The sequence below is a fragment of the Notolepis coatsorum genome (genome assembly GCF_963971535.1).
Source record: "Notolepis coatsorum genome assembly, chromosome: 15".
NCBI classification, from domain to species: domain Eukaryota; kingdom Metazoa; phylum Chordata; class Actinopteri; order Aulopiformes; family Paralepididae; genus Notolepis; species Notolepis coatsorum.
The window spans coordinates 65,521,872-65,549,206 of record NC_140179.1 but is presented as its reverse complement, the minus strand read 5'-3'; the positions used below and the strand labels follow the sequence as shown (position 1 = coordinate 65,549,206).

The 27,335-nt window shown below is 44.1% G+C and overlaps 1 protein-coding gene across 2 annotated transcripts in view; it reads left to right on the top strand.

Annotated features, from left to right (window-relative positions):
* The window catches only part of elovl7a (ELOVL fatty acid elongase 7a), a 45,653-nt gene extending 21,640 nt beyond the window's left edge, over positions 1-24,013 (top strand). The window contains exons 2-8 of one of the 2 annotated variants that reach the window (XM_084330818.1): positions 2,858-2,948; positions 3,472-3,662; positions 11,933-12,013; positions 12,945-13,001; positions 15,535-15,640; positions 15,777-15,913; positions 20,048-24,013. In XM_084330818.1, coding sequence (XP_084186944.1) covers positions 2,882-2,948; positions 3,472-3,662; positions 11,933-12,013; positions 12,945-13,001; positions 15,535-15,640; positions 15,777-15,913; positions 20,048-20,299 — 891 coding nt within the window. In that variant the 5' untranslated portion in view covers positions 2,858-2,881 and the 3' untranslated portion in view covers positions 20,300-24,013. Of the gene's footprint in view, positions 1-2,857; positions 2,949-3,471; positions 3,663-4,456; positions 4,478-11,932; positions 12,014-12,944; positions 13,002-15,534; positions 15,641-15,776; positions 15,914-20,047 lie in introns of those variants that run through there. The other variant, XM_084330819.1, reaches the window with a different exon arrangement.
* Positions 24,014-27,335: the final 3,322 nt, after the last annotated feature.

The window sequence follows — 27,335 nt, the reverse complement described above, 5'->3', positions numbered from 1 at the left end:
CAGACTCATACATACAGACATGACTTACACCCACACTGCAGACACAGACTCATACATACAGACATGACTTACACCCACACTGCAGACACAGACTCATACATACAGACATGACTTACACCCACACTGCAGACACAGACTCATACATACAGACATGACTTACACCCACACTGCAGACACAGACTCATACATACAGACATGACTTACACCCACACTGCAGACACAGACTCATACAGACATGACTTACACCCACACTGCAGACACAGACTCATACAACAGACATGACTTACACCCACACTGCAGACACAGACTCATACAGACATGACTTACACCCACACTGCAGACACAGACTCATACAACAGACATGACTTACACCCACACTGCAGACACAGACATACAGACATGACTTACACCCACACTGCAGACACAGACTCATACATACAGACATGACTTACACCCACACTGCAGACACAGACTCATACAACAGACATGACTTACACCCACACTGCATACACAGACTCATACAACAGACATGACTTACACCCACACTGCAGACACAGACTCATACAGACATGACTTACACCCACACTGCAGACTCATACATACAGACATGACTTAAGTTACACCCACACTGCAGACACAGACATACAGACATGACTTACACCCACACTGCAGACACAGACATACAGACATGACGCAACTGACTCCAAACAGAGGAGATAAACAATATAAAGATACAAAAAAGTCAGGATGTCTGGCAACACCACATATATATAGTATGACCAAATATCGATTATCTATAATATTACAACCAAATATCGATTATTCGATAATTGCTGGCCATTTATCTGGCACTATTTAAAAGTTTAACTGAGATGAGATCGGAATAAAGGAGTTTTTAAACCTATTTAGTCTAGAGCGTGGAACTCTAAACCTCCTCCTCCCAGAGGGCAGTAGCTCATACTCGGCATGTAAGACATGGGAGGGGTCCGAGACTATTCTATTGGCTTGCCTTAGAGTAGCCTGTTCAAAAATAGACTGCAGGGATGGGTGACCTTTCACCCCTATGATCTTCCATGCAGTCTGCATCAGACAGACCAGTTTGGACTTTAGTTGTACAGACAGGTTACCAAACCAAGCTGTAATACCGTATCTGATGAGACTCTCTAATACAGACCGGCGGATAATAAAGTAACATAACTAAGATAAGATGATCCTTTATTAATCCCCTTGGGGAAATTCGGATGTCAAAGCAGCATGGGGCAGGGTGGGGGATACATAGCTTCACACAGTCCTATACAGTCCAGTATCTATATACACTATAGATGCACTATATGAGTCTTTGGCTGAACGTGCTCTTCATTCTGGCTAGCTCCTCTCCAGGATGGCTTCTAGCTTTTTCCTCATCCTCCTCTCAGCCACCACCTCTAGATTATCCAGCTCACCACCCACTACTGAGCTAGCCTTCTTCACCAGCTTGTTCAGCTTGCTGGAGTCCCTCAAGTTGATGTTGCCCCCCCCCCCCCCCCAAAGAGAGCAGCAGTCGGTTGCACACGTTGAGCGACCTGTGTCTCTTCAGGAAGAACAGCCTACTCTGTCCCTTCCTGTAGAGGGCCTCAGTTTTTTTTTATCAACATCTAAGACAATTTATATAAAAACTCTTGGGTGCCTAAGACTTTTGCACAGTACTGTGTTTTCTATGCACTTTAGTCAAAAATACACACACACACACACACACACACACACACACACACACACATTATATATACACTACTGTGAGAAAATAATAATAATTTATTATCAGCAATGTTATAACATCCTACTGGTAAACCTAACACTGTAAAGGTGTGTGTGCATCGTCTTGTTTGCTGTAGTTGAAGTGACGTCACACTACGAAGTCAGACATCAACACGGAGTTGGAACCTAAAGGAGCCTGATGCATGAAGCGATATATAGAAACGAACAGGCCAATAAATGTGAAGTTATCTTTGAACCTCTGTTGTGAAGCCTCGTCAATATAACCCCCCCCCCCCCCCCTTCCCCCACTAATGGAACTGGTTTCGTGTAGGGATGTCCGATATTATCGGCCTACCGATATTGGCATTAAAATGTGATATCGGAAAATATTATATTTATTATATTATATTTTTTTTTTTTCATTTCTATAACCTTTATTTACCCAGGCAAGCAAGTAAGAACAAATTCTGATTTTATTTATTGTCAAAAGTATGCATAATGTTATGTTAATTCCACAACAAGACATATGTCATGTTAATTACCTGAAATTATTACGTTTTTTTGGGGGGGGGGAAACCCTGCATATATCGGTATCGGTTGATATCGGTATCGGAAATTAAGAGTTGGACAATATCGGTATCGGTAAAAAAGCCAATATCGAGCATCCCTAGTTTTGTGGCGTCATTCTGTTGTGAGCGTTTCCAGGGTTAGCGGCTAACGTTAGTTACCTTAGCTAGCGGCTAACTTAGTTACCGCCTCTCTGTCTCTGGGTGTGTGTGTGCGTGTACGTGACGTAAGTTGGGCGAGTGTGTGTGAAATTTTCTGTCTGTGAGAGGGAGCGACGAGAGAGGAAAGTGCTGCCGCTAAAGTAAGTCTCATCTCAGCCGCGGCGGCTTAGAAACTGACGTGAGGGTTTGTGTAAAACATCACGATGTCCACGATATGTTTAAAAAGTATCGTTAATGAACTGTACCCGATATGTATTTAATATCGTCATATCACCCACCCCTACCTTGAATTGAATTAGCCGGCTCTGCTTGATGCTGTAAATCAGTTCAGACCGGAGAGTAACCGCTTGATTCCTCACAGAACCTTGACTGACCTCTGACCTTTCCCTTTTTAGGAGCTACAGGAACCTCGTGCAAAGATGGAATTTGGATGGAATCTAAAGTCCTCATTTGCACAAGCATATGACAAGTTCATTCAAAATGCAGGTGAGTGTCTTAACCATCTTTGACTAATATAAGAGAATGCTATGATAAGACTTTTCTTTAATTCGCTTCATAGGGAGGTATAGTGGTTACGTCATTGCCGTTTTTCGTGTTCCACCCTCTGTCCAATGCAACGTATTTCCCCATTGCCCATTTATAAATCGTCTCGTTTAAAACAAATAAAGCATTAACATTTGCATGGTGTACCTTTCTGTGCTTATTCATCCACAATCTATAGCTCAACATGAAAATATTTGCAATTAATCATACAAGAAAATCACTAATAGAAGGGAACTCATTTTGTGCAAAAATGGAAAGCTTTTCAATTTCCATGCGGCAGAATTGTTACAATAGCCGTTAATCCATTTTCCCAATGATAAATCCCTATACGGGTGGAACAACCAGTGACGTCAGACTACACCTCCCTATTTAGATTGAACCCTTCCTAGATGTAATTCCTTGCAATTAAATTACAAAGATCTGACTTTTGTTGTTGACATAATTCTTCTTTCTGCCCGTTCCCCAGACTCCCGGACGGAGGGCTGGTTCCTCATGTCGTCGCCCCTCCCCCAGACCCTCGTCATCGCGGCCTACATCTACTTCGTCATTTCGCTGGGGCCTCGTTTGATGGAGAAGCGCAAGGCGTTTGACCTCAAAGGGCTCCTCATCTTCTACAACTTCTCAGTGGTGGCCCTCTCGCTCTACATGGTGTACGAGGTGGGTTGGGTTAGGGTTAGGTTCTGACTCCGTGGTGCCCTCTCACTGTACATGGTGTACGAGGTGGGTTGGGTTAGGGTTAGGTTCTGACTCCGTGGTGCCCTCTCACTGTACATGGTCTACGAGGTGGGTTGGGTTAGGGTTAGGTTCTGACTCCGTGGTGCCCTCTCACTGTACATGGTCTACGAGGTGGGTTGGGTTAGGGTTAGGTTCTGACTCCGTGGTGCCCTCTCACTGTACATGGTCTACGAGGTGGGTTGGGTTGGGTTAGGTTCTGACTCCGTGGTGCCCTCTCACTGTACATGGTGTACGAGGTGGGTTGGGTTAGGGTTAGGTTCTGACTCCGTGGTGCCCTCTCACTGTACATGGTGTACGAGGTGGGTTGGGTTAGGGTTAGGTTCTGACTCCGTGGTGCCCTCTCACTGTACATGGTGTACGAGGTGGGTTGGGTTGGGTTAGGTTCTGACTCCGTGGTGCCCTCTCACTGTACATGGTGTACGAGGTGGGTTGGGTTAGGGTTAGGTTCTGACTCCGTGGTGCCCTCTCACTGTACATGGTGTACGAGGTGGGTTGGGTTAGGGTTAGGTTCTGACTCCGTGGTGCCCTCTCACTGTACATGGTGTACGAGGTGGGTTGGGTTGGGTTAGGTTCTGACTCCGTGGTGCCCTCTCACTGTACATGGTGTACGAGGTGGGTTTGGTTAGGGTTAGGTTCTGACTCCGTGGTGCCCTCTCGCTCTACATGGTGTACGAGGTGGGTTGGGTTGGGTTAGGTTCTGACTCCGTGGTGCCCTCTCGCTCTACATGGTGTACGAGGTGGGTTGGGTTGGGTTAGGTTCTGACTCCGTGGTGCCCTCTCACTGTACATGGTGTACGAGGTGGGTTGGGTTGGGTTAGGTTCTGACTCCGTGGTGCCCTCTCACTGTACATGGTGTACGAGGTGGGTTGGGTTAGGGTTAGGTTCAGACTCTGTGGTGCCCTCTCACTGTACATGGTCTACGAGGTGGGTTGGGTTGGGTTAGGTTCTGACTCCGTGGTTGCCCTCTCGCTCTACATGGTCTACGAGGTGGGTTTGGAAATAATATAGGTTTCAGGCGAGCAACCCGAACGATTTGCGCATATGCATATAACCCATCATATCTCGCGATCCAGAAAACAAGACTGGATTATTTTGAAACGGGCCGATGTTTAGCATGGAATAGCGCACAAACGAAAGTATGTGGAAATGAACTGGTTTGTCAGTGTTGGACTATAAATAGTGCCCTTCAAATGAGCCATACTATTGTCTCCATAGCTATAATATAGAATATACGATGGGTCCGCAAACATCGTGGAAATGGTCAATAACGCTGGCGCCAAGGAGTAAAGATGGGAAAAAAGCGTGGCAGTCGACAGTTAAAAGTCAGACGCACTTAGTAGTCAGACATTCCTAATAGTTCACGAGTTCTGCAGCCATACATGGTTTATTAGTAAAACACTAATACTTAGAATAACACTTAGATTCTGAATATATATACTGTATATATATATATATATATGCTGAGTAAGTAAAGTATACAGTATACATTATCTGAAATAATAAATTAAAAAATATATTATAATCTAACCCTAACTAACCTTACTGTCATGCACTTGTCCTAATAAACTAACCTACACTGTAGCACTCAACACTTTGATGAACATTGTTACTCAGCTGATAGAGTTGTACCCTTCTTGATGACTTGTCGTACAGAACTTGTAAGTCGCTTTGGATAAAAGCGTTCAGCTAAATTACTTTTCTATGCAGCGAGCAAACCTGCATGCTTCAAACCTGCATGCTTCAAACCTGCTGCTTCAAACTTTCATGCTTCAAACCTGCTGCTTCAAACCTGCTGCTTCAAACCTGCTGCTTCAAACCTGCATGCTTCAAACCTGCTGCTTCAAACCTTCATGCTTCAAACCTGCTGCTTCAAACCTGCTGCTTCAAACCTGCATGCTTCAAACCTGCTGCTTCAAACCTTCATGCTTTAAACCTTCATGCTTCAAACCTTCATGCTTCAAACATGCTGCTTCAAACCTGCTGCTTCAAACCTGCTGCTTCAAACCTTCATGCTTTAAACCTTCATGCTTCAAACCTTCATGCTTCAAACCTTCATGCTTCAAACCTTCATGCTTCAAACCTGCTGCTTCAAACCTGCATGCTTCAAACCTGCTGCTTCAAACCTGCATGCTTCAAACCTGCATGCTTCAAACCTGCATGCTTCAAACCTTCATGCTTCAAACCTTCATGCTTCAAACCTTCATGCTTCAAACCTGCTGCTTCAAACCTTCATGCTTCAAACCTTCATGCTTCAAACCTGCTGCTTCAAACCTGCATGCTTCAAACCTGCTGCTTCAAACCTGCATGCTTCAAACCTGCATGCACAACCAATAACGCTGGTGTCGTATTCAAGTCTTCTGCCACACGCACTCTACACCCACCCACGGCTGCTACTGCCCCGCCCACGGGCGCGTGAAACCAAGAGGATATCTTCCTAATCTCTTTGTTTCAGAAGTCACATGGTGAATCATTGGTCGAGGGGGGTGGAGGAATCTGTGTGTAATTCCTTTTCTTATCTAGTTTCTCCTGGGGTGTAAGCAAAGCTGAAAAGTATCTCTAACACTTGACTGGAGAGGTGAGAGGTCAGTGATCAAACGCTTGAGGGATTCGTTTTAGAAGGTGTGTGTGTGTGTGTGTGTGTGTGTGTGTGTGTGTGTGAACCCTACCTTTGTTTCAGCGTGGGGGGGGGGGGGGGGGTGGGGGGGTAAACATGCACAGGGGTGGATTACTTTCCAACGACTAGAGTGTTAGACCTGTTGGGTTGTCTTGACAACCTGGTTCTTAAACCTGCATGGCAGGTATATACGCCATGGCTGAGCAGAAAGGGAGCATGTGTTTATTTTTTTTGGGTTTGTTTTTTTCCCCAGAGGGGAGTGTCTCTTGTTTTATTCACATGTGCCATTTCTTCCCCACGATGATCTCATTAATGAACACAAACCAGGTTCTTCCTCAGCAGCACAGAACCCAGAGAACCAGGGTACATCTTTACATCTAGTCGTTTAGCTGAACGCTTTTATCCTGAGCAACTTACAAGCTGTGAACCGAGTGGGCAGGAAGGGCAGCTGAGGATCAAATCAAATGGTGTCGATCTCCAGTGTTACACTCTGGAGTGCATGGACATATTAGCACGATAGTTAATAGTATAAGTATAGTAGTAAGGTACATAATGGTAGAAAATACAGTAAGAAGGTTCGTTTTATTCTTTTATTTCAGATATTTTTTGAAGACCTCCGTTTTTAGTCAACCGCGGGGTTTCAGCTGTCCTTTAAATTGGAATGTTGGTAATCGATGGGCATGGTGATAATTCCCACACATAACCACACATCTACACAGAGCTGTGATAACCTCACATCTACACAGAGCTGTGATAACCACACATATACACACTGTGATAACCTCACATCTACACACTGTGATAACCTCACATCTACACAGAGCTGTGATAACCTCACATCTACACAGAGCTGTGATAACCTCACATCTACACAGAGCTGTGATAACCACACATCTACACACTGTGATAACCTCACATCTACACAGAGCTGTGATAACCTCACATCTACACAGAGCTGTGATAACCTCACATCTACACAGAGCTGTGATAACCTCACATCTACACAGAGCTGTGATAACCTCACATCTACACACTGTGATAACCTCACATCTACACACTGTGATAACCTCACATCTACACTGGCTGTGATAACCTCACATCTACACACTGTGATAACCTCACATCTACACAGAGCTATGATAACCTCACATCTACACAGAGCTGTGATAACCTCACATCTACACAGAGCTGTGATAACCTCACATCTACACACTGTGATAACCTCACATCTACACAGAGCTGTGATAACCTCACATCTACACAGAGCTGTGATAACCACACATATACACACTGTGATAACCTCACATCTACACACTGTGATAACCTCACATCTACACAGAGCTGTGATAACCTCACATCTACACAGAGCTGTGATAACCACACATCTACACACTGTGATAACCTCACATCTACACACTGTGATAACCTCACATCTACACTGGCTGTGATAACCTCACATCTACACACTGTGATAACCTCACATCTACACAGAGCTGTGATAACCTCACATCTACACAGAGCTGTGATAACCTCACATCTACACAGAGCTGTGATAACCTCACATCTACACACTGTGATAACCTCACATCTACACAGAGCTGTGATAACCTCACATCTACACAGAGCTGTGATAACCTCACATCTACACAGAGCTGTGATAACCTCACATCTACACACTGTGATAACCTCACATCTACACACTGTGATAACCTCACATCTACACAGAGCTGTGATAACCTCACATCTACACACTGTGATAACCTCACATCTACACAGAGCTGTGATAACCTCACATCTACACAGAGCTGTGATAACCTCACATCTACACAGAGCTGTGATAACCTCACATCTACACAGAGCTGTGATAACCTCACATCTACACAGAGCTGTGATAACCTCACATCTACACAGAGCTGTGATAACCTCACATCTACACAGAGCTGTGATAACCTCACATCTACACACTGTGATAACCTCACATCTACACAGAGCTGTGATAACCTCACATCTACACAGAGCGGCTCTAACCAAATTAGTCGTCAGGAAAATGCAGTAATGACTTTGAATTGCATGTATACATAGAACCAGGGGTGCGTTGGTCATGGGACGGGGTTGCACGCCGGTCCACCGGGTCTGTGAGCAGGAGCATGCGCTGCACTCGACTGATGCACCAACTCGCCAAGTTCCCACCTGGCTACTTTGCATAACACTAGCTCAGGTCGTCAGGGGTGTCCTCGGATACATTCACACAAAACTTGTGAATGAAATGTATTACATTCCATTCCTAGAGGCAAGTAGGCATTGTCTTTAGTCTGTGCACACGCAAGGGAACATTTATGCGCATGCGCGTATGCAGTGATGGAGTTATCAATATGCAGTGATGGAGTTATCAATATGATGCAGTGATGGAGTTATCAATATGATGCAGTGATGGAGTTATCAATATGATGCAGTGATGGAGTTATCAATATGCAGTGATGGAGTTATCAATATGATGCAGTGATGGAGTTATCAATATGATGCAGTGATGGAGTTATCAATATGCAGTGATGGAGTTATCAGTATGATGCAGTGATGGAGTTATCAGTATGATGCAGTGATGGAGTTATCAGTATGATGCAGTGATGGAGTTATCAGTCTGATGCAGTGATGGAGTTATCAGTATGCAGTGATGGAGTTATCAGTATGATGCAGTGATGGAGTTATCAGTATGCAGTGATGGAGTTATCAGTATGATGCAGTGATGGAGTTATCAGTATGCAGTGATGGAGTTATCAGTATGATGCAGTGATGGAGTTATCAGTCTGATGCAGTGATGGAGTTATCAGTATGCAGTGATGGAGTTATCAGTCTGATGCAGTGATGGAGTTATCAGTATGATGCAGTGATGGAGTTATCAGTATGATGCAGTGATGGAGTTATCAGTATGATGCAGTGATGGAGTTATCAGTATGATGCAGTGATGGAGTTATCAGTATGATGCAGTGATGGAGTTATCAGTATGATGCAGTGATGGAGTTATCAGTATGATGCAATGATGGAGTTATCAATATGATGCAGTGATGGAGTTATCAATATGATGCAGTGATGGAGTTATCAGTATGATGCAGTGATGGAGTTATCAGTATGATGCAGTGATGGAGTTATCAGTATGATGCAGTGATGGAGTTATCAATATGATGCAGTGATGGAGTTATCAATATGATGCAGTGATGGAGTTATCAGTATGATGCAGTGATGGAGTTATCAGTATGATGCAGTGATGGAGTTATCAGTATGCAGGGACACCATACCTTTTTTATGGCAGCGTTCATCGCTTCCATGGATACAGTGAATAAACAAGGCAGCACAGACTCTACTAGACTAATTTCCGGTTCTTATTCATAAAGTAGACTACAAAAGAAGGCGGGGGGCAGTAGTATAGTATTTATTAATTGCGAGAACATTATAAAAGTATTATTTATTAAATGCGTTAAGAGAACATTATAAAAGTATTTATTAAATGTCTTAAGAGAACATTATAAAAGTATTATTTTCAGGGGGGGGGGACTGTACAACTGTACAAGCAAAACTGTACATTGGATTATTGACGAAACCATACTTGGTTCCAAGAAGAGGGTCTCGTGTATTCTTGGGTTAGGTCATTTACTGTACATTGGAGGGGGTTGGGTTAGGACATTTACAGGGGCCAGAATTGCAGTCTCCCGTAGGTGTTCTTTGAGAGTGGTTTTGAAAGTGGGTAGTGATTAGTGGGTAGTGTTAGTGCTAGCTGGTTAGACTTATGTAAGCTATTTAATGTGTTCTATGTTATTATTGATGCTTACGTTATTGGGTGGAGTTGCAGGGCGCGTGCCTAGTTTGAAGGTATAGGCGGACTATTCCTCGGTTACATTGGTGGCAGCGGTGTGATTGTTTCCTGCATTAGTGTCCAGCGTGAGAAGTAAAGGGAATGCGAGAATGAATTGGAGATTATGCCAAACTTGTTTATGTTGTACTGTACTTGTGCTGTATGATGACAATACATTTAAATCTAATTATTACATGGCGTTTTAACATTCGCCGAAATGCTTGATTGTGATTGGTCAATAGCGCTCGTCAGAGGTCCGTTATTACTCGATAACGGACCTCTGCCGAGCAATAATGACCGTTGTGCGCAGCTGTAGCAATCAAGCCCACTGACACACACTGCATCAGTGCAGCCAATCAGACACACCTGCCGGCTGCTGGCGAAGCTGCCGGCGATGACAGCGGAGCGACAGAACAGAACTGCGTCTGCATTTGATCTCGTCTTGTCGATGGTGTAAAATGAATTAGGTATATTGTTAGTAAGTTAGCCATGTAATAAGCGGGATAATGTATAGCTATACTCTGTCATTGTCGCAAAATAATTTACCTTCACTACGTTTAAAGAACACCTCACCTCGGTGTTCTAAACTCCGTGTCGGTCAATTATTTTGTGACAATGACCTCGTAGCTATACATTATCCCTTACATATTACATAGTTCTCTTGAGAAATGAAGCACTTGAGGAATAAAGATCAATCACTCTGACCTTCATGTCTGAGTTACAAGGAAAACAACCTTTTGACTTGCATTATGTTAAATTACTTACGTAAAAGAAATGAGCAAGTCCTGGTTTGTGTGCGCACAGACCTTTTAAAAAAAATTATGTAAAAGTATTCTACCAATTGATGGCACAACCATTTGATGTCATGTTGTATTGTGTTCTCAGTGTGTGATGTCATGTTGTATTGTGTCCTCAGTATGTGATGTCATGTTGTATTGTGTCCCTCCTCAGTATGTGATGTCATGTTGTATTGTGTCCTCAGTATGTGATGTCATGTTGTATTGTGTCCTCAGTGTGTGATGTCATGTTGTATTGTGTCCTCAGTATGTGATGTCATGTTGTATTGTGTCCCTCCTCAGTATGTGATGTCATGTTGTATTGTGTCCTCAGTATGTGATGTCATGTTGTATTGTGTCCTCAGTATGTGATGTCATGTTGTATTGTGTCCTCAGTGTGTGATGTCATGTTGTATTGTGTCCTCAGTATGTGATGTCATGTTGTATTGTGTCCTCAGTATGTGATGTCATGTTGTATTGTGTCCTCACTATGTGATGTCATGTTGTATTGTGTTCTCAGTGTGTGATGTCATGTTGTATTGTGTTCCTCCTCAGTGTGTGATGTCATGTTGTATTGTGTCCTCACTATGTGATGTCATGTTGTATTGTGTCCTCAGTATGTGATGTCATGTTGTATTGTGTCCTCAGTGTGTGATGTCATGTTGTGTTGTGTCCCTCCTCAGTATGTGATGTCATGTTGTATTGTGTCCCTCCTCAGTATGTGATGTCATGTTGTATTGTGTGTCTCCTCAGTATGTGATGTCATGTTGTATTGTGTCCTCAGTATGTGATGTCATGTTGTATTGTGTGTCTCCTCAGTATGTGATGTCATGTTGTATTGTGTGCCTCCTCAGTATGTGATGTCATGTTGTATTGTGTCCCTCCTCAGTATGTGATGTCATGTTGTATTGTGTCCTCAGTATGTGATGTCATGTTGTATTGTGTCCCTCCTCAGTATGTGATGTCTGGCTGGGGAACAGGATACTCGTTCCGCTGTGACCTGATCGACTACTCGGACTCTCCGAAAGCTGTGCGGGTAAGACGTGACTCGTTTTTACAATACCGTTTATAAGATCAGACGAGATATAGCAGCATGGGGGAGTAGGGGGGGGGGGGGGTACAGGTATGGGCAGGGTAATAGCAGCATGGGGAGGAGGGGGGTTGGTACAGGTATGGGCAGGGTAATAGCAGCATGGGGGAGTAGGGGGGGGGTACAGTTATGGGCAGGGTAATAGCAGCATGGGGAGGGAGGGGGGTTGGTACAGGTATGGGCAGGGTAATAGCAGCATGGGGGAGTAGGGGGGGGGTACAGGTATGGGCAGGGTAATAGCAGCATGGGGGAGTAGGGGGGGGTACAGGTATGGGCAGGGTAATAGCAGCATGGGGGAGGAGGGGGGGGTACAGGTATGGGCAGGGTAATAGCAGCATGGGGAGGGAGGGGGGTTGGTACAGGTATGGGCAGGGTAATAGCAGCATGGGGGAGTAGGGGGGGTACAGGTATGGGCAGGGTAATAGCAGCATGGGGGAGGAGGGGGGTGGTACAGGTATGGGCAGGGTAATAGTAGAGACATAATACAGGTAATACAATTCATAGTACAGTAGAAAAGTTAAAATAGGCAGTGTAAACAATATAATGAACTCTTGAATATACGCATATGAGCAAGTAGGCAGTGTGATCAAGGTGCAGATGAGGGTCTGTATGCCCCATCAGTTATATTATACATTACAATACATATGGTCAATAACATTTGTAATCTGAATATATACTAGGAGGCAGTAAAGTGTGCAGTATACATAAGGCACCCTAACTGGCATGATATACGTTGTAGTGCATACTTGTTACTGTAATACTGTTTATTTGACCTTTGTGTCCAGTGCTCTTCATGGACTATCTGATCTGTTTACCTGATGAATGTCTCTTTTGTACAGCACTATTAATAATACAAATGTCTTGTCTCTCCTCCTAGATGGCAGCAACGTGCTGGCTTTACTACTTCTCAAAGTTCATAGAGATGTTGGATACGGTGAGTGGTGCAGTAATGAGCTTCTGTTTGGAGAAGAATGAGTCTCGTTTTGCCCGGGGGCTGAACTAGGCCATAAGGTGAAGCTCGTTATCGTTTCCTCCTGTTCCCACCTCGGGGGACTACGCAATTTTCACTCTGGGTGAAAAGATATCTATTGGTGTCGATTTAGGAATAAAAAGTTCTCCATTTAGAATCCCCCCGGTTTTGCGCAATTATAATTTTATAATAAAAAGGTTAATGAGTAACTTATTGATTTGTCCATTTTTTGACATCATTCCAAATTAAGGGGATGGTGTAGTGTTTTGATTGATTAACTATCTTGATAAAAAGTGTGTGGGTCTATTCTTTTTCTCATTATACTATCCACTGAACTGTTTTATGTGTACAACCTCAATCTTTAGAATATCTACATCCTGACCTGCACTGCACACTTTTTTTAGAACTGTATAGTAATCTTTATTTTAGTCATCTTATTTTTGTCTATGCTAAATTTATTATATTTTATTATTGGAAGCTGCTATAGTCGAGGGACCACAATAAATAGATGTTCACTCTTCTTGCTGTAGTACTGAAAAAAGTGACAATAAAGGAATCTGAATCTGAATATTGCTGGTTGGGAATCACAAGGTAAAGTGTTTTTGATACAAATTTGCTGCATATTATGGTCTTGCAAGTTATGCACAAGACTGGAAGTACAGGACTGTATTTTAATGCCATTATTATGTCACACTTAACATACTGTCTGACTAGCTGGACACAAGCCTCCTGTACAACATTACGATCTGTACAGGTAGTTTACCATCAGGCTGTGAAAGTTCTGGACAGGAAAACAAACAGCCACCACCATTGTTATAGCATAGCAAACCAGAACCTACTGAGCTGGGACAATCTTGTCAAATTCAAAGATGCCTGCCTTACCTATAAAATCCTACATGGCTTGGCTCCTCCCCCCCTCTGTACTTTCATAAAACAGAAAGCATCTGCTGATAGATATACCAGGTCTGTAGTCAGAGGGGACTGTGTAGTCCCAAACAGGAGGTCTGCTTTTAGTCAGACAGCCTTTTCCGTGAGAGCAGCCCACACCTGGAACAGTCTGCCAACACGGCTCAGGGAGTATCAAAGTTACATCTCATTTAAAACTAACTTAAAATCATGGTTGAGAGATGGTCAAGTGTGCGACCATTTTAACTGAGGGGTTGTATTTTAATGTATGTATTTTAGTGTATTGTAACCTATACTGATTCCTACTGTGTTTTAATTATTGTACTATGTTTTTTAACTGAGGGGTTGTATTTTAATGTATTTATTTGTATGTATTTTAGTGTATTGTAACCTATATTGATTCCTACTGTGTTTTAATTATTGTACTATGTTTTAATTATTGTTGTGCTCATGTCACCTGCCCCAGAGACTACAGTTGAAAATTAGCCAACTTGGCTAAACTGGCATATTTACAGTCAAATGTTCCTTAATATGCACTGTCTCTGTATTTTAAACCAATAAATACAAATACAAAATACAGGGCCGGCCAAAGCTGGTAGGCCTGTCCTGGATCAAAGTTTTTTCAGAGGACTTTCACTTGTAGAACCATGTCTCGGACCCTACATACACATCTTGAGCTGCAGAACACGTTGTGGCCCGTTTCTCAGCTGTATCCAATCACTTTGTGTCGATAAAACACCTATAGCAAGTAGCGTATATGCATATAACATTGTTTAGAAACCTTTTTGCGAACGTTAGATGGCATGCCAACATCACGTTAGACTGTTTACACAATGTGTTGTGGTCTGTAACTCTGCAACAAAGAGGCTGCTATTGGTCGAGCGCAAGACACGTGACAGAATCCGTTTGCGAGTCCCGACTTTAAAATTATAATTGCGCAAAACCGGGTGTATTGTAAATGGAGAACTTTTTATTCCTAAATCTACACCAATAGATCTTTCACCCAGAGTGAAAATTGCATAGTCCCCCGAGGTGGGAACGAGAATAATAATAACTTCTCAGGCTTCACCTTATGGCCTAAACTGGCTGCCTCGGCCATTTCACACATCTGAACTAAACCTGTGGTTCTCAACCTCTGATCCGAGGACCATCAGGGGTCCTCGGGCCGGTTCCAAGGGGTCCCCGGCTAAATCGGGAATAGTTTTTTTTATTTAGCTATTTTATTCACTTGGCATTAGTAACTGAATGTACAAGAGCTCCACTATCTCCTCTGTTATCTACCTACAGTAAGGTATAGATGGATGGAATTCTGAACTAAATCATATCACACTGATATCTTATCAGATGGTCCCTGGGGGACAAAATAGGTTATTGAATGTAGCTCCATTGGTCTGAGGCATGACAATGAATGTAAATGTAGAATGAGATGTCCGCATTTAGTCCAGTTGCTAAACTGGCTAAATGTGTTTTATACTTTTCCAGGCATATTTATAGAAATGTAGGACTTGTGTGCTCTCTATAAACTACACCACTGTATGTGAATGTGATCCTGTTGGATCAACTGAACTACTGCATGTGTTGTGATCCTCAGATCTTCTTCATCCTGAGGAAGAAGAACAAGCAGGTGACCTTCCTCCACGTCTACCATCACTCCATCATGCCGTTCACCTGGTGGTTTGGAGTTCGCTTCGCCGCAGGTGCGTCGTCCCTCCTCGACAACCCCGTGTTTCCTCTTGATTCCCTGATGATGAACCACAGCGCTGGAATGAAGATATGATTAGCTGGTCTCTATTTTTAAACGTCCCACACTTTCTCTCTCTCTGGTTTCTGTAGGCGGGTTTGGGACGTTCCACGCGATGCTCAACTGTGTGGTCCATGTGATCATGTACACGTACTACGGACTGACGGCCCTGGGCCCCAACTACCAGAAGTACCTGTGGTGGAAGAAGTACCTCACGACCATCCAGCTGGTAGGTTTCTGTTTCTGTAGCCTAGAAGTACCTCACGACCACCCAGCTGGTAGGTTCCTGTTTCTGTAGCCTAGAAGTACCTCACGACCACCCAGCTGGTTTCTGTTTCTGTAGCCTAGAAGTACCTCACGACCACCCAGCTGGTTTCTGTTTCTGTAGCCTAGAAGTACCTCACGACCACCCAGCTGGTAGGTTCCTGTTTCTGTAGCCTAGAAGTACCTCACGACCACCCAGCTGGTTTCTGTTTCTGTAGCCTAGAAGTACCTCACGACCACCCAGCTGGTTTCTGTTTCTGTAGCCTAGAAGTACCTCACGACCATCTAGTCAAGTCAAGTCAAGTAATTTATTTATAGAGCACATTTAAAAGCTCGAGAGCCAACCAAAGTGCTGTACAGTACAGTCAAAGCATAAAATCAATGTCCTATAAAATACACAAATACAAAACGGCACAACAGGACAGGACAGTACATTAAAAAAATAGGACAAGCGGATAGGGGAGCACAAAGTACAGTATAGCACACCAGGGACAGAGGAGCACAAGAAGAGATACAAGAGGGAGGGGGCAGGATAAAATTGCATGGGAGTGTGTGGGTTAGGGTGTGGGAGAATCAGGATTAATCGAAGGCTAGGGAATAAAAGTGGGTTTTTAAACGGGCCTTAAATGTCTCCAGCATAGGGGCAGATCGAATCTCCAGGGGAAGCTGGTTCCATAGTTTGGGGGCTACGGCCTTGAAGGAGCGATCGCCTCTCTTTTTTAGTCTGGTGCGGGGGGGGGACCAGCCGAGCCTGGTTGGAGGATCTTAGTGACCTGGGTGCTGCGTAGGGGGTGATGAGCTCGGTGATGTATAGGGGTGCTGCACCCGATAGTGCCTTGAAGGTGAGGAGGAGGATTTTGAAATATATTCTAAGTGGGACTGGGAGCCAGTGTAGGGAGGCTAGGACTGGTGTGATGTGCTCTCTTTCTGGTGCCGGTAAGGAACCTAGCTGCAGAGTGCTGGACCATTTTGAGGCGGAACATGGCTGATCTAGAAGTACCTCACGACCACCCAGCTGGTTTCTGTTTCTGTAGCCTAGAAGTACCTCACGACCACCCAGCTGGTAGGTTCCTGTTTCTGTAGCCTAGAAGTACCTCACGACCACCCAGCTGGTACAGTAGGTACCTGTTTCTGTAGCCTAGAAGTACCTCACGACCACCCAGCTGGTTTCTGTTTCTGTAGCCTAGAAGTACCTCACGACCACCCAGCTGGTAGGTTCCTGTTTCTGTAGCCTAGAAGTACCTCACGACCACCCAGCTGGTTTCTGTTTCTGTAGCCTAGAAGTACCTCACGACCACCCAGCTGGTTTCTGTTTCTGTAGCCTAGAAGTACCTCACGACCATCTAGTCAAGTCAAGTCAAGTAATTTATTTATAGAGCACATTTAAAAGCTCGAGAGCCAACCAAAGTGCTGTACAGTACAGTCAAAGCATAAAATCAATGTCCTATAAAATACACAAATACAAAACGGCACAACAGGACAGGACAGTACATTAAAAAAATAGGACAAGCGGATAGGGGAGCACAAAGTACAGTATAGCACACCAGGGACAGAGGAGCACAAGAAGAGATACAAGAGGGAGGGGGCAGGATAAAATTGCATGGGAGTGTGTGGGTTAGGGTGTGGGAGAATCAGGATTAATCGAAGGCTAGGGAATAAAAGTGGGTTTTTAAACGGGCCTTAAATGTCTCCAGCATAGGGGCAGATCGAATCTCCAGGGGAAGCTGGTTCCATAGTTTGGGGGCTACGGCCTTGAAGGAGCGATCGCCTCTCTTTTTTAGTCTGGTGCGGGGGGGGACCAGCCGAGCCTGGTTGGAGGATCTTAGTGACCTGGGTGCTGCGTAGGGGGTGATGAGCTCGGTGATGTATAGGGGTGCTGCACCCGATAGTGCCTTGAAGGTGAGGAGGAGGATTTTGAAATATATTCTAAGTGGGACTGGGAGCCAGTGTAGGGAGGCTAGGACTGGTGTGATGTGCTCTCTTTCTGGTGCCGGTAAGGAACCTAGCTGCAGAGTGCTGGACCATTTTGAGGCGGAACATGGCTGATCTAGAAGTACCTCACGACCACCCAGCTGGTTTCTGTTTCTGTAGCCTAGAAGTACCTCACGACCACCCAGCTGGTAGGTTCCTGTTTCTGTAGCCTAGAAGTACCTCACGACCACCCAGCTGGTACAGTAGGTACCTGTTTCTGTAGCCTAGAAGTACCTCACGACCACCCAGCTGGTTTCTGTTTCTGTAGCCTAGAAGTACCTCACGACCACCCAGCTGGTAGGTTCCTGTTTCTGTAGCCTAGAAGTACCTCACGACCACCCAGCTGGTAGGTACCTGTTTCTGTAGCCTAGAAGTACCTCACGACCACCCAGCTGGTAGGTTCCTGTTTCTGTAGCCTAGAAGTACCTCACGACCACCCAGCTGGTACAGTAGGTACCTGTTTCTGTAGCCTAGAAGTACCTCACGACCACCCAGCTGGTAGGTACCTGTTTCTGTAGCCTAGAAGTACCTCACGACCACCCAGCTGGTAGGTTTCTGTTTCTGTAGCCTAGAAGTACCTCACGACCACCCAGCTGGTAGGTTCCTGTAGCCTAGAAGTACCTCACGACCACCCAGCTGGTAGGTACCTGTTTCTGTAGCCTAGAAGTACCTCACGACCACCCAGCTGGTAGGTTTCTGTTTCTGTAGCCTAGAAGTACCTCACGACCACCCAGCTGGTACAGTAGGTACCTGTTTCTGTAGCCTACTCCACCGCCGGCTCATCAGTAAACGGTACACAAGGTGAAGGTACCCTACCTGGCATGATATACGTCGTATGTCTGCAGGTTTTGGTGGTTAAGAGTCGGACACACTTGATCAGACATTCCTAGTAGTTTATACGCAGTATATTCTTGGGCTGTCCTCGACTACAGAACTCCTTTGTGTTCCACTTAACACTTTCAGCGCCACGCCTGGTTTTCCGTTTTACCGCTTGAATGCCACCATCGGCGCCAATGTTAACGTTAATATCGCCTAATCTATGTTTTAAATTATGGCTATGTGTCTAATCTGCCCATCGCATTATCAAAGACTATTTTCCAGTCAGTGCTGTGAAGGCAGATTGTTTTTTTATCGCGTCGTTGCCGTTTCAGAGCAGTTAGAAAAGCCCCCGTTTTGATATAAAAAACAGCTCATTCTGGAGCATTCTATGAAAATCGTCTTTTAGTGGAATATTCCACAACGTTGATATTCGTCGGCCTTTTTATGAATCGTTTTCAAATAAACACTAGATGATCAATATTATACGTGCACGCACGCACATTACGGCCGCGCACTGATAATCGCTCCGTTGATTTCCTCACGGACTTTTACAGTGAAACCGAAAGAAGACATTTCACAAAACAGCTTATAACTTCATCAAACTTACTCTGATTATCCTACCACTGATAACATAGAGTCCTTACCTGACATCAGATGGTATCCAACTGGTATATTCCAATTCCTGATCACCATTCGAAAAAATCGATACGTGTATGGATCCAACGCGATACAGTAGAACTCCATGATCCGCGGGGATCTGAGGCTCCAGAATGAACTCTAGTAACCCCGGCTGGATCAGTGAACTGGAAAATGTGGAGTACCGGATTTTTTTCCCCATTCATTTTCATTGAGTCCATTCCAAAATCACTTATGTCATCTGGGAGACGACAGGGGGCGCTTTTTTCCACAGTGATCGCCGGCGCCCCTCGGCTATACTCGGGTAGGCTCGGGTGATGCAATAATTTTTCAGATCGCAAAAAAAAAAAAAAAAAAAAAAAATCAGAGAATCAGGTGGCATGCAACCACCTATAAAAAAACCAGAGAAATCTCGTGAGTGGCACTCAAAGTGTTAATAGCCATTGGATTTGTTGACCTAATCGATGTTTTTATCAACAAATCAGTATATTTGTTAGAAAACTACTAATCGACAACAACAATACCTTGGTGCACCGAGACAACATGGGGCGGTTATTGGACCAGTTTACCGTTCACGTTCATGTTCTTATTCACCTTTTTGTATTATTCTCTCCCAACCGTTGCCGGGTAGCATTGGCATGATGGTTTAATGACCTGCGTCTCCCTCCTCCAGGTCCAGTTTGCGATGGTGACCACCCACATCTCGCAGTACTTCTTCATCAAGGACTGCGGCTACCAGTTCCCCATCTTTGTCTACATCATCGGCAGCTATGGGCTGATCTTCCTCTTCCTCTTCCTCAACTTCTGGTACCACGCCTACACCAAGGGCAAGCGGCTGCCCAAGGTCCTGCAGAACCAGAGCTGGGCCCACCACTCCAACGGAGTCATGAACGGCAACGCCAACACGCACGACAAGGATGAGTGACGCGCCGGCCGGCCAACCGCCACCAAGGGTTTGGGTTGAACTCGTTTCCGTGTGCGAGGCGTTGTCGGGACTCCAGCTAGATTCAGCTCCAAACCCTTTTGGACTCTATTTCCGATACACAGACACACACGCCCCTCTCCGTCTTGTATCCGCAAAGGCAATCGGAATTACAACCAAAGCTGTGTTTTTAGAAGTTTCCTACATATTTTTTACCAAAGCTGTGCTTTCCCACTAAACCTAAAGCCTAATTTGGGTCTTATTAACCCCTCGTACGCCTGCATCCCTTTTTACCAATCCTGGCGAGATGTCTCCAGATTCCCTCTGTACGTTTTCCACTAATGGTTACAGCCATTGCTGTTTTTACTCCCAATTTTGAAATTGACCCTTTTTATTAGTGGATACCAGCGTTGCGGCGGCCTCACTGCTGATGGTCCGATGAGCCTCTTCTCACACGGCATCACGTCATCACGGCTTTCCATAAAGGCATCCGCACATTGCTCAATTGTGCGTCAAAGGGGAAAACGATGACCTTAGCGCTGAGCTTTCGGGAAAGTCAGCCCGCCTCTTTGTCGAGACCTTCGCTGAAGAGGTTAGTTTGCTTTTGGATCAGGTCCTGAATTCCTGAGGGACAGTTTTACAATACCCGCCCACCCAATGATGTCTGGTCCATAAATATCAACACGATTTTCATCATTTTGTCTCTGTACACCACCACAATGGATTTGAAATGCAACGGATCAAGATGTGCTATAAGTGCAGACTTTCAGCTTTGATTTTAATCGGGTGAAGGGTGTAGGAATTACAACAGTTTCTCCATGTGGTCCTTTTAAGGGACCAAAAGTAATTGGACAAACAAACGATCACCTGGCCACACCTAATGTTCTCTCTCTGATGGGTTTGTTTTGATGTTTCAGCCTAATGATAGCTTGCTTCCCTGATGGTGACGGCTCTCTGGACCTCATATTGACAGTTGACCGCAACAGATTCCAAATGCAAATCCCACACTTGGAATGAACTCTAGACCTTTTATCTCCTCCTCGTAAATAAAATAATGGCCATCGAACATCTGAGCAGCCAATTGTCTAGTTACTTTTGGTCCCTTAACAGGTTCAGCGCCAGAGGTCGCTATGGGCGTATGGCCGTTGTGTGCCAGCGCTTTGTTCAATGGGGATAAATGCCTGTGTTTGCAGTGCTAAAACTATATTAAATATTATAGCTATGGATCTAATAACATAGTCGATTGTCAGTGAGTTTCTTCCGGTCAACATGCAAAAAACAGATAATCTGTTCATCCATACATTTCCGTTTTATACCGTGGTGAATATGAGTATAGTTTTAGAGTGATTCTGTGTAATCCCGGGAAACGACGCCAAACAGCGTTTTACTGCATTTCATTATAAATCGTGCCATTTCTCACCTGGATAAATAATCAATCTGAAATCAACGCTATATTATCGGTATTATGTTTCATCATGCATGCAAGAAAGGGTGGGGGGAAGGTCGTTTTTCTATGCTTCGATCGCCACCAACGGAACACGGCCCACACACACCGTAGACACACGCTCCGATCGCGGGGACAAATTATCGGATCAACGCAAGATTGATAACATATAGTCCTTACCTTGTCTATGATTTACTGTAAAAAGAATAATCCAATTATCTGATCGCCATTCCAAATACTGATCGCAATCGTGTGTCCAACGTAATCCAGCATTGAACATGAACGGGGTGGCGGGGACCCTCGTCGATGCCATCTCTATAAGCGCTTGTCTTGCCGGAGTATTTAGACCCCGCCCGCATGCCGCAGCTTGGCCCAGAAAACAAACCACATCGTTTCAAATGGAGTGCAATAGCGGCCGCAAGGCGTTAGGCGGCGGTATTGGCCGTTTGCGATCTCAGAGCCATTCCCAATGATAACATCAGGCTGGATGGATGAATTATGAATGGATATAGCGAATAAAAGAAATAACGCTTTAAAACCCGACTTTTCTCGGGTTTGGCGCTCAAGCGATGGCGAGTTAACCCGATTTAGCCCGGCCCGGGTCTGGCGTCCAATGTGTTAAAGAGGAAGGGGCACCGATAGAAACTGTGCCCACACCGTTCACCTGATGCCCTCACATGAAGGATGAAAGTCTTGCACTTAATTAAAGCACATCTCGTTTAATTTAAAGTCCATTGTGGTGGTCGCCAGAATGATAAATTGTGTTGATGTCCAAATATTTACAGACCTGACTAAACCTTTGAATCCCCAGACTAAGCTCAATTGTTTGTATGTTAAGTTTCTACTGAGACTGGATTTAAGTTGCTTTTCTTTCTAATTGATGTTATCTTTTTTTTTATAAGACTTTTTTTTAAAGGAATGCAGTATATTGTATGTAGATTTAATTGTAAAACATTTTGTATATTGTGTAACTTGGTTGCTTTAAGTATTGAGGGTTTATGAAATGAAATGCAGGAGGACGGCTGTTCACCAGTAAGAGTGTTTCTGGTGTTTCCTTCCCCCCCACCACAACATTATTGTTTCTGTAAACCCGCTCTTCTCTGGCTGGAGTCTGGCGTTCACACTGCAAACCTTAGTGCTCAATTCTGATTTATTGATCAGATCAGATGGACGTAAAAAAAATAAAAAATTGTGACAAATGATGTGAAAGTCACATGACTCAGACTGAGGTCGCCTTGCAAAAGATCAGACCCGTTATCTGATTTAGGACCACATTATGAAAGTGGCCCGAATTGAAAAGATCAGATTCCATGTGGTTTCTGCTGTTCACACTGTTGTGAAAATCAGATTTTGGGCCACTTTTACCTGCAGTGTGAACACGGCCTGAGAGGAAAGGCCAGAGGAAACGGACGACTCTTTATCGGTTCTTGTAGGAACCGGAGCAGAGCTTTGCTTTTAGCCGCAGCTGCCTTTTTATAAGTTCTTTATCACGAGCACGGCACAATACTTTAAAACCATATCCCAGAACTACTGTACATGCAGGGATCTAGGGTTCAGCCAACCGTAGCATCACTGTGTCTGGCAATGATTTTGTATCTAGTGTTTTTACAAACTGAGGTCTCCAGAGACGCTTCTGACGTGTGGCCGTGCCGTGCGGTTTGGTGAAGAGCGGCAGTTTTCATGCGAGCTCTGCTCCAGCGGTGATTGAGAACACAACAAACAGTTAGCACCGAGCGTTCGGGCTCGATATGGTTATTTAAACCCTCCCCCGGTGTCATACCGAGCGCTCAGGCTTGATATGGTTATTTAAACCCTCCCCCGGTGTCGTACCGTTGTGGGCAGGCTTCTACTGTGATCCAGTCCCCTTGGGTGTAACTAACTCATAATTTCAAACCCCCCCTCTCCTTTGGATCATTTTCAGGTGGTTTATTCCACCGGCCCAGTCGCGTGCCGCCCGTTAGCGGAGGCTAGCTTGGCGGCGCGGGGCCTGGTGGAGTGGCTGCCACAGTGCGCATGCGTTACACAAGCCGTATACCATGGGGATGCACCGCAGCAGATCTCTAGTGCCTCCATGTGATCCTATCCAGATGGTTTACTGTGCAGTGCCTTTCTTCTCGTCTTTTACTAGTCCGAGCCCCTCGCACTCTATTGTAGTTATGAGTGTCCCTCCGAGACATGATGCAGCATGAGTTCTTTACCAAAAGATTTAATGTGTATATTGAGTATTTTATGTTTTTATTTATGATATCAAAATAAATGCTGATTGTACTTAATGAGTTTTTTTCTTTGTTTTTGTTCCTTCCGAGTCATCATTCATTGTTTACCAGGTCCTTCCTGACTGTTAATGAGCCACATGTCGACCTAAAGACAGGGTGAGCAGTTTTAAGTACCTGGGGGTCCACTTCTCAGAGGACCTGACATTGACAACACACACAGACACTGTGTAAAAAAAGGCGAAGCAGCGCCTCTATCACCTGAGACAATTAAGGAAGTTCAGAGTATCAGGGAAGATACTCCACTCCTTCTACTCCGGGGCTGTAGAGAGCATCTTGACTGGAAACATCACTGCCTGTGTGCTGGATGATATTCCAGGAAGTGTCTTACCAGACACGGTGGGGTTTAGGGTTCTGATTCAAGTCTGTAGCTTTTGCGAACTTCACCAATGGGAAGTGCCCACAATCCAAAGCGAAAGTGATGATTAAAGTGTCTTATTTTAACATGTATTCCAACGCAATGCTGTACTTATTACCCACTAAGATCAGTGGCAAAAGAAGAAAATGTGCTTATTTATGCTAAGCTTATTTAATGTTAGCTGCTTCAGTGTGATAGAACGATGTGATAATAACAGGACTGACCTGGAGCAGTACTCAAGGATGAACGATGTGATAATCACAGGACTGACGTGGAGCAGTACTCAAGGATGAACGATGTGATAATCACAGGACTGACCTGGAGCAGTACTCAAGGATGAACGATGTGATAATCACAGGACTGACCTGGAGCAGTACTCAAGGATGAACGATGTGATAATCACAGGACTGACCTGGAGCAGTACTCAAGGATGAACGATGTGATAATCACAGGACTGACCTGGAGCAGTACTCAAGGATGAACGATGTGATAATCACAGGACTGACCTGGAGCAGTACTCAAGGATGAACGATGTGATAATCACAGGACTGGTGATCAGACCAAGGAACTACGCTCAGGCTGCGAGAGGGGTCACATCAGAGAACGGTGTACATGAGGAGACCAGGAGGAGCAGGTAACGGCGTTCCTTCAGAGCAAAGCATTGTGATTGACAAGGAATGTATCGAAGCATGTCACACACTGCCAGCTAGGGATTCCAGGAACAAGCCTGCCATCATCATCCGTTTTGCAAATAGGGAAAATAAAGTTGATCTTCATGTGTCGGTTATCACACTTTTTACTTCTTACTGATGACTATTTTTAAACTGAATAATTTTTAACTATTTTTATTATTTGTATTACTGAATCAAACTGTAAACAGAGCTATATTCTTACCCTACCTACTTTCATACACGTCCAATGAAATTCATATGTATGTTAGAGTGATGCTCTGTTGTGAGGAGAAGATGACTTTTGACCTAAATCTAGCAAAGTTGTTTACCATTCCAGTTAGGTACATCATGCCAAGGTTGATTCTCCGAACTGGGCCATTTTCATCTGCTTGAACAATCTTATCACACTTTTCACTGTAACCTTGCTATTTACATTTTTTATTTTTATGCTCGCTTATGCCTGTATTTTTTACTGTTGTATGTCCGTTCTATTTTATAATTTTTAGACTATTTTTTAAACTTAATCATTTTAAACTATTTTATTATTTGTATTACTGAATAGAGAGCCTATTAGGATGTTAGATCCTAATGTGAAACACTGTGATTTACCATACCTTGCTATGCTCGCTCATGCCTGTATTTTTTACTGTTGTGAAGCACTTTGAACTGCAACCTCTGTATGAAAAGTGCTATACAAATAAAGTTATTATTATTATTATTATTATTATTATTATTATTATTATTATTATTATTATTATTATTATTATTATTATTATTATTATTATTATTATTATCTGCTTAGGCAGGGAAGGCAGCTGAAATGTTCTAATGTTTATATTAATGAGCACCCCACCAAGAGAAATGCAGATATAGCTTGGAAGGCAAGGTTACTCAGGAAACGGGGCAAGATTCAATCAACTTGGACTGCAAAGTGTTTATCAAACCAAAGGGTGCATCAGGAGCCTAGACCAACTGGACAGGTTTGATAGAGGCTAGGAGCAGGTGTGTCCAGCATAGGGTAGGCCTATAGACAAGTAGGCTACTGTGCCAATCATGGATTTTGAAAATGAGATAGACCCAGATTATAATCTCCTGGACAATATCCACACAAACTGCTGCTATTACACAGAGCAACAGTTTAATTCAAGTGTTACATATGAGCATGGTATATCTATAGTTCATTTCAACAGTAGAAGTTTGTATGCTAATTTTCAGAAAATAAAAGATTATTTAGGACATTTAATTAAAAAAAAAACTTTAACATCATAGCTGTGTCAGAAACATGGATTGAGGAAGACAGATGATCCAATTTTGTTCTACAAGGATACGGTTTTCATTGCATCAGTAGAGGGAATGCAAAGGGGGGTGGTGTGGCATTGTTTGTGGATGAAGGGCTCATGTAAGGTGGTTGATAACATGTCAATAGCAATTGATGATGTGATGGAATGTATTACGGTTGATGTTGTGAAGGGCCAGATTAAACTGAATATATATATGTATCGTTTGATATACCTTGTATATTATTTATATATATACACGGAATATCCCTTTACCTGTGTACAGACCAGAGTAATATTCGCTCTCCTATTGGACAGCGGCCCCAGGCGCCAACGACCAAGCCCCCAACGGCAAGTTCAAAGGCAACTCCGGGCATGTCAGTACAACGTGCAGTGAAGTGAGCAACCTTGCATCTAAATAGAGCATTGAGAACCGTGTGCGAATAGAATGTTAAAGTGTCAGAGTTTAACGCAGTAACGTTGAGTTCGACTTAATCTAATTTGAAGTAATAGTCGATCATTTATTGTATATCGTGCGGCCACAGTTCTTCCGTATGTAGCATTACCCATCGGTTCGTCGTGTCTTTAGCTAGTGCACTTATCCAGGCTGTGCGGCCTAAATACGTGCCCACACCCGAGGAGTCCTAGGCGAGAACCGTTGGACATGTACACAGGAGAATTGGCACCGGCGATTGCAGAACCATTTCTGGTTGGATTATATTGCTTTGGGACCGTGACCACCGGAGAAGGGCACCGTTGATTCCACTGTCGTTTGGGATTTAACCTCGTGAGGATTACCATTCGGGCCCGCCTCGTGGAAGGGGCTGGCTGGTTGTCGTCAATGCTGTCGAGCATATTGGATTACAACTATTGCTTTTGTCTGCTGATCAAGGGAGTACAAGCACCGGCTCCTGTACTTGGAGCCTCTTTATTCCTCGTTGACTCAGACTGGGTACCCGAACATTCCTCTACCCCTCCCGGCTTTACACCCCGGAGGGAACCCAGTGTCTCCAGTT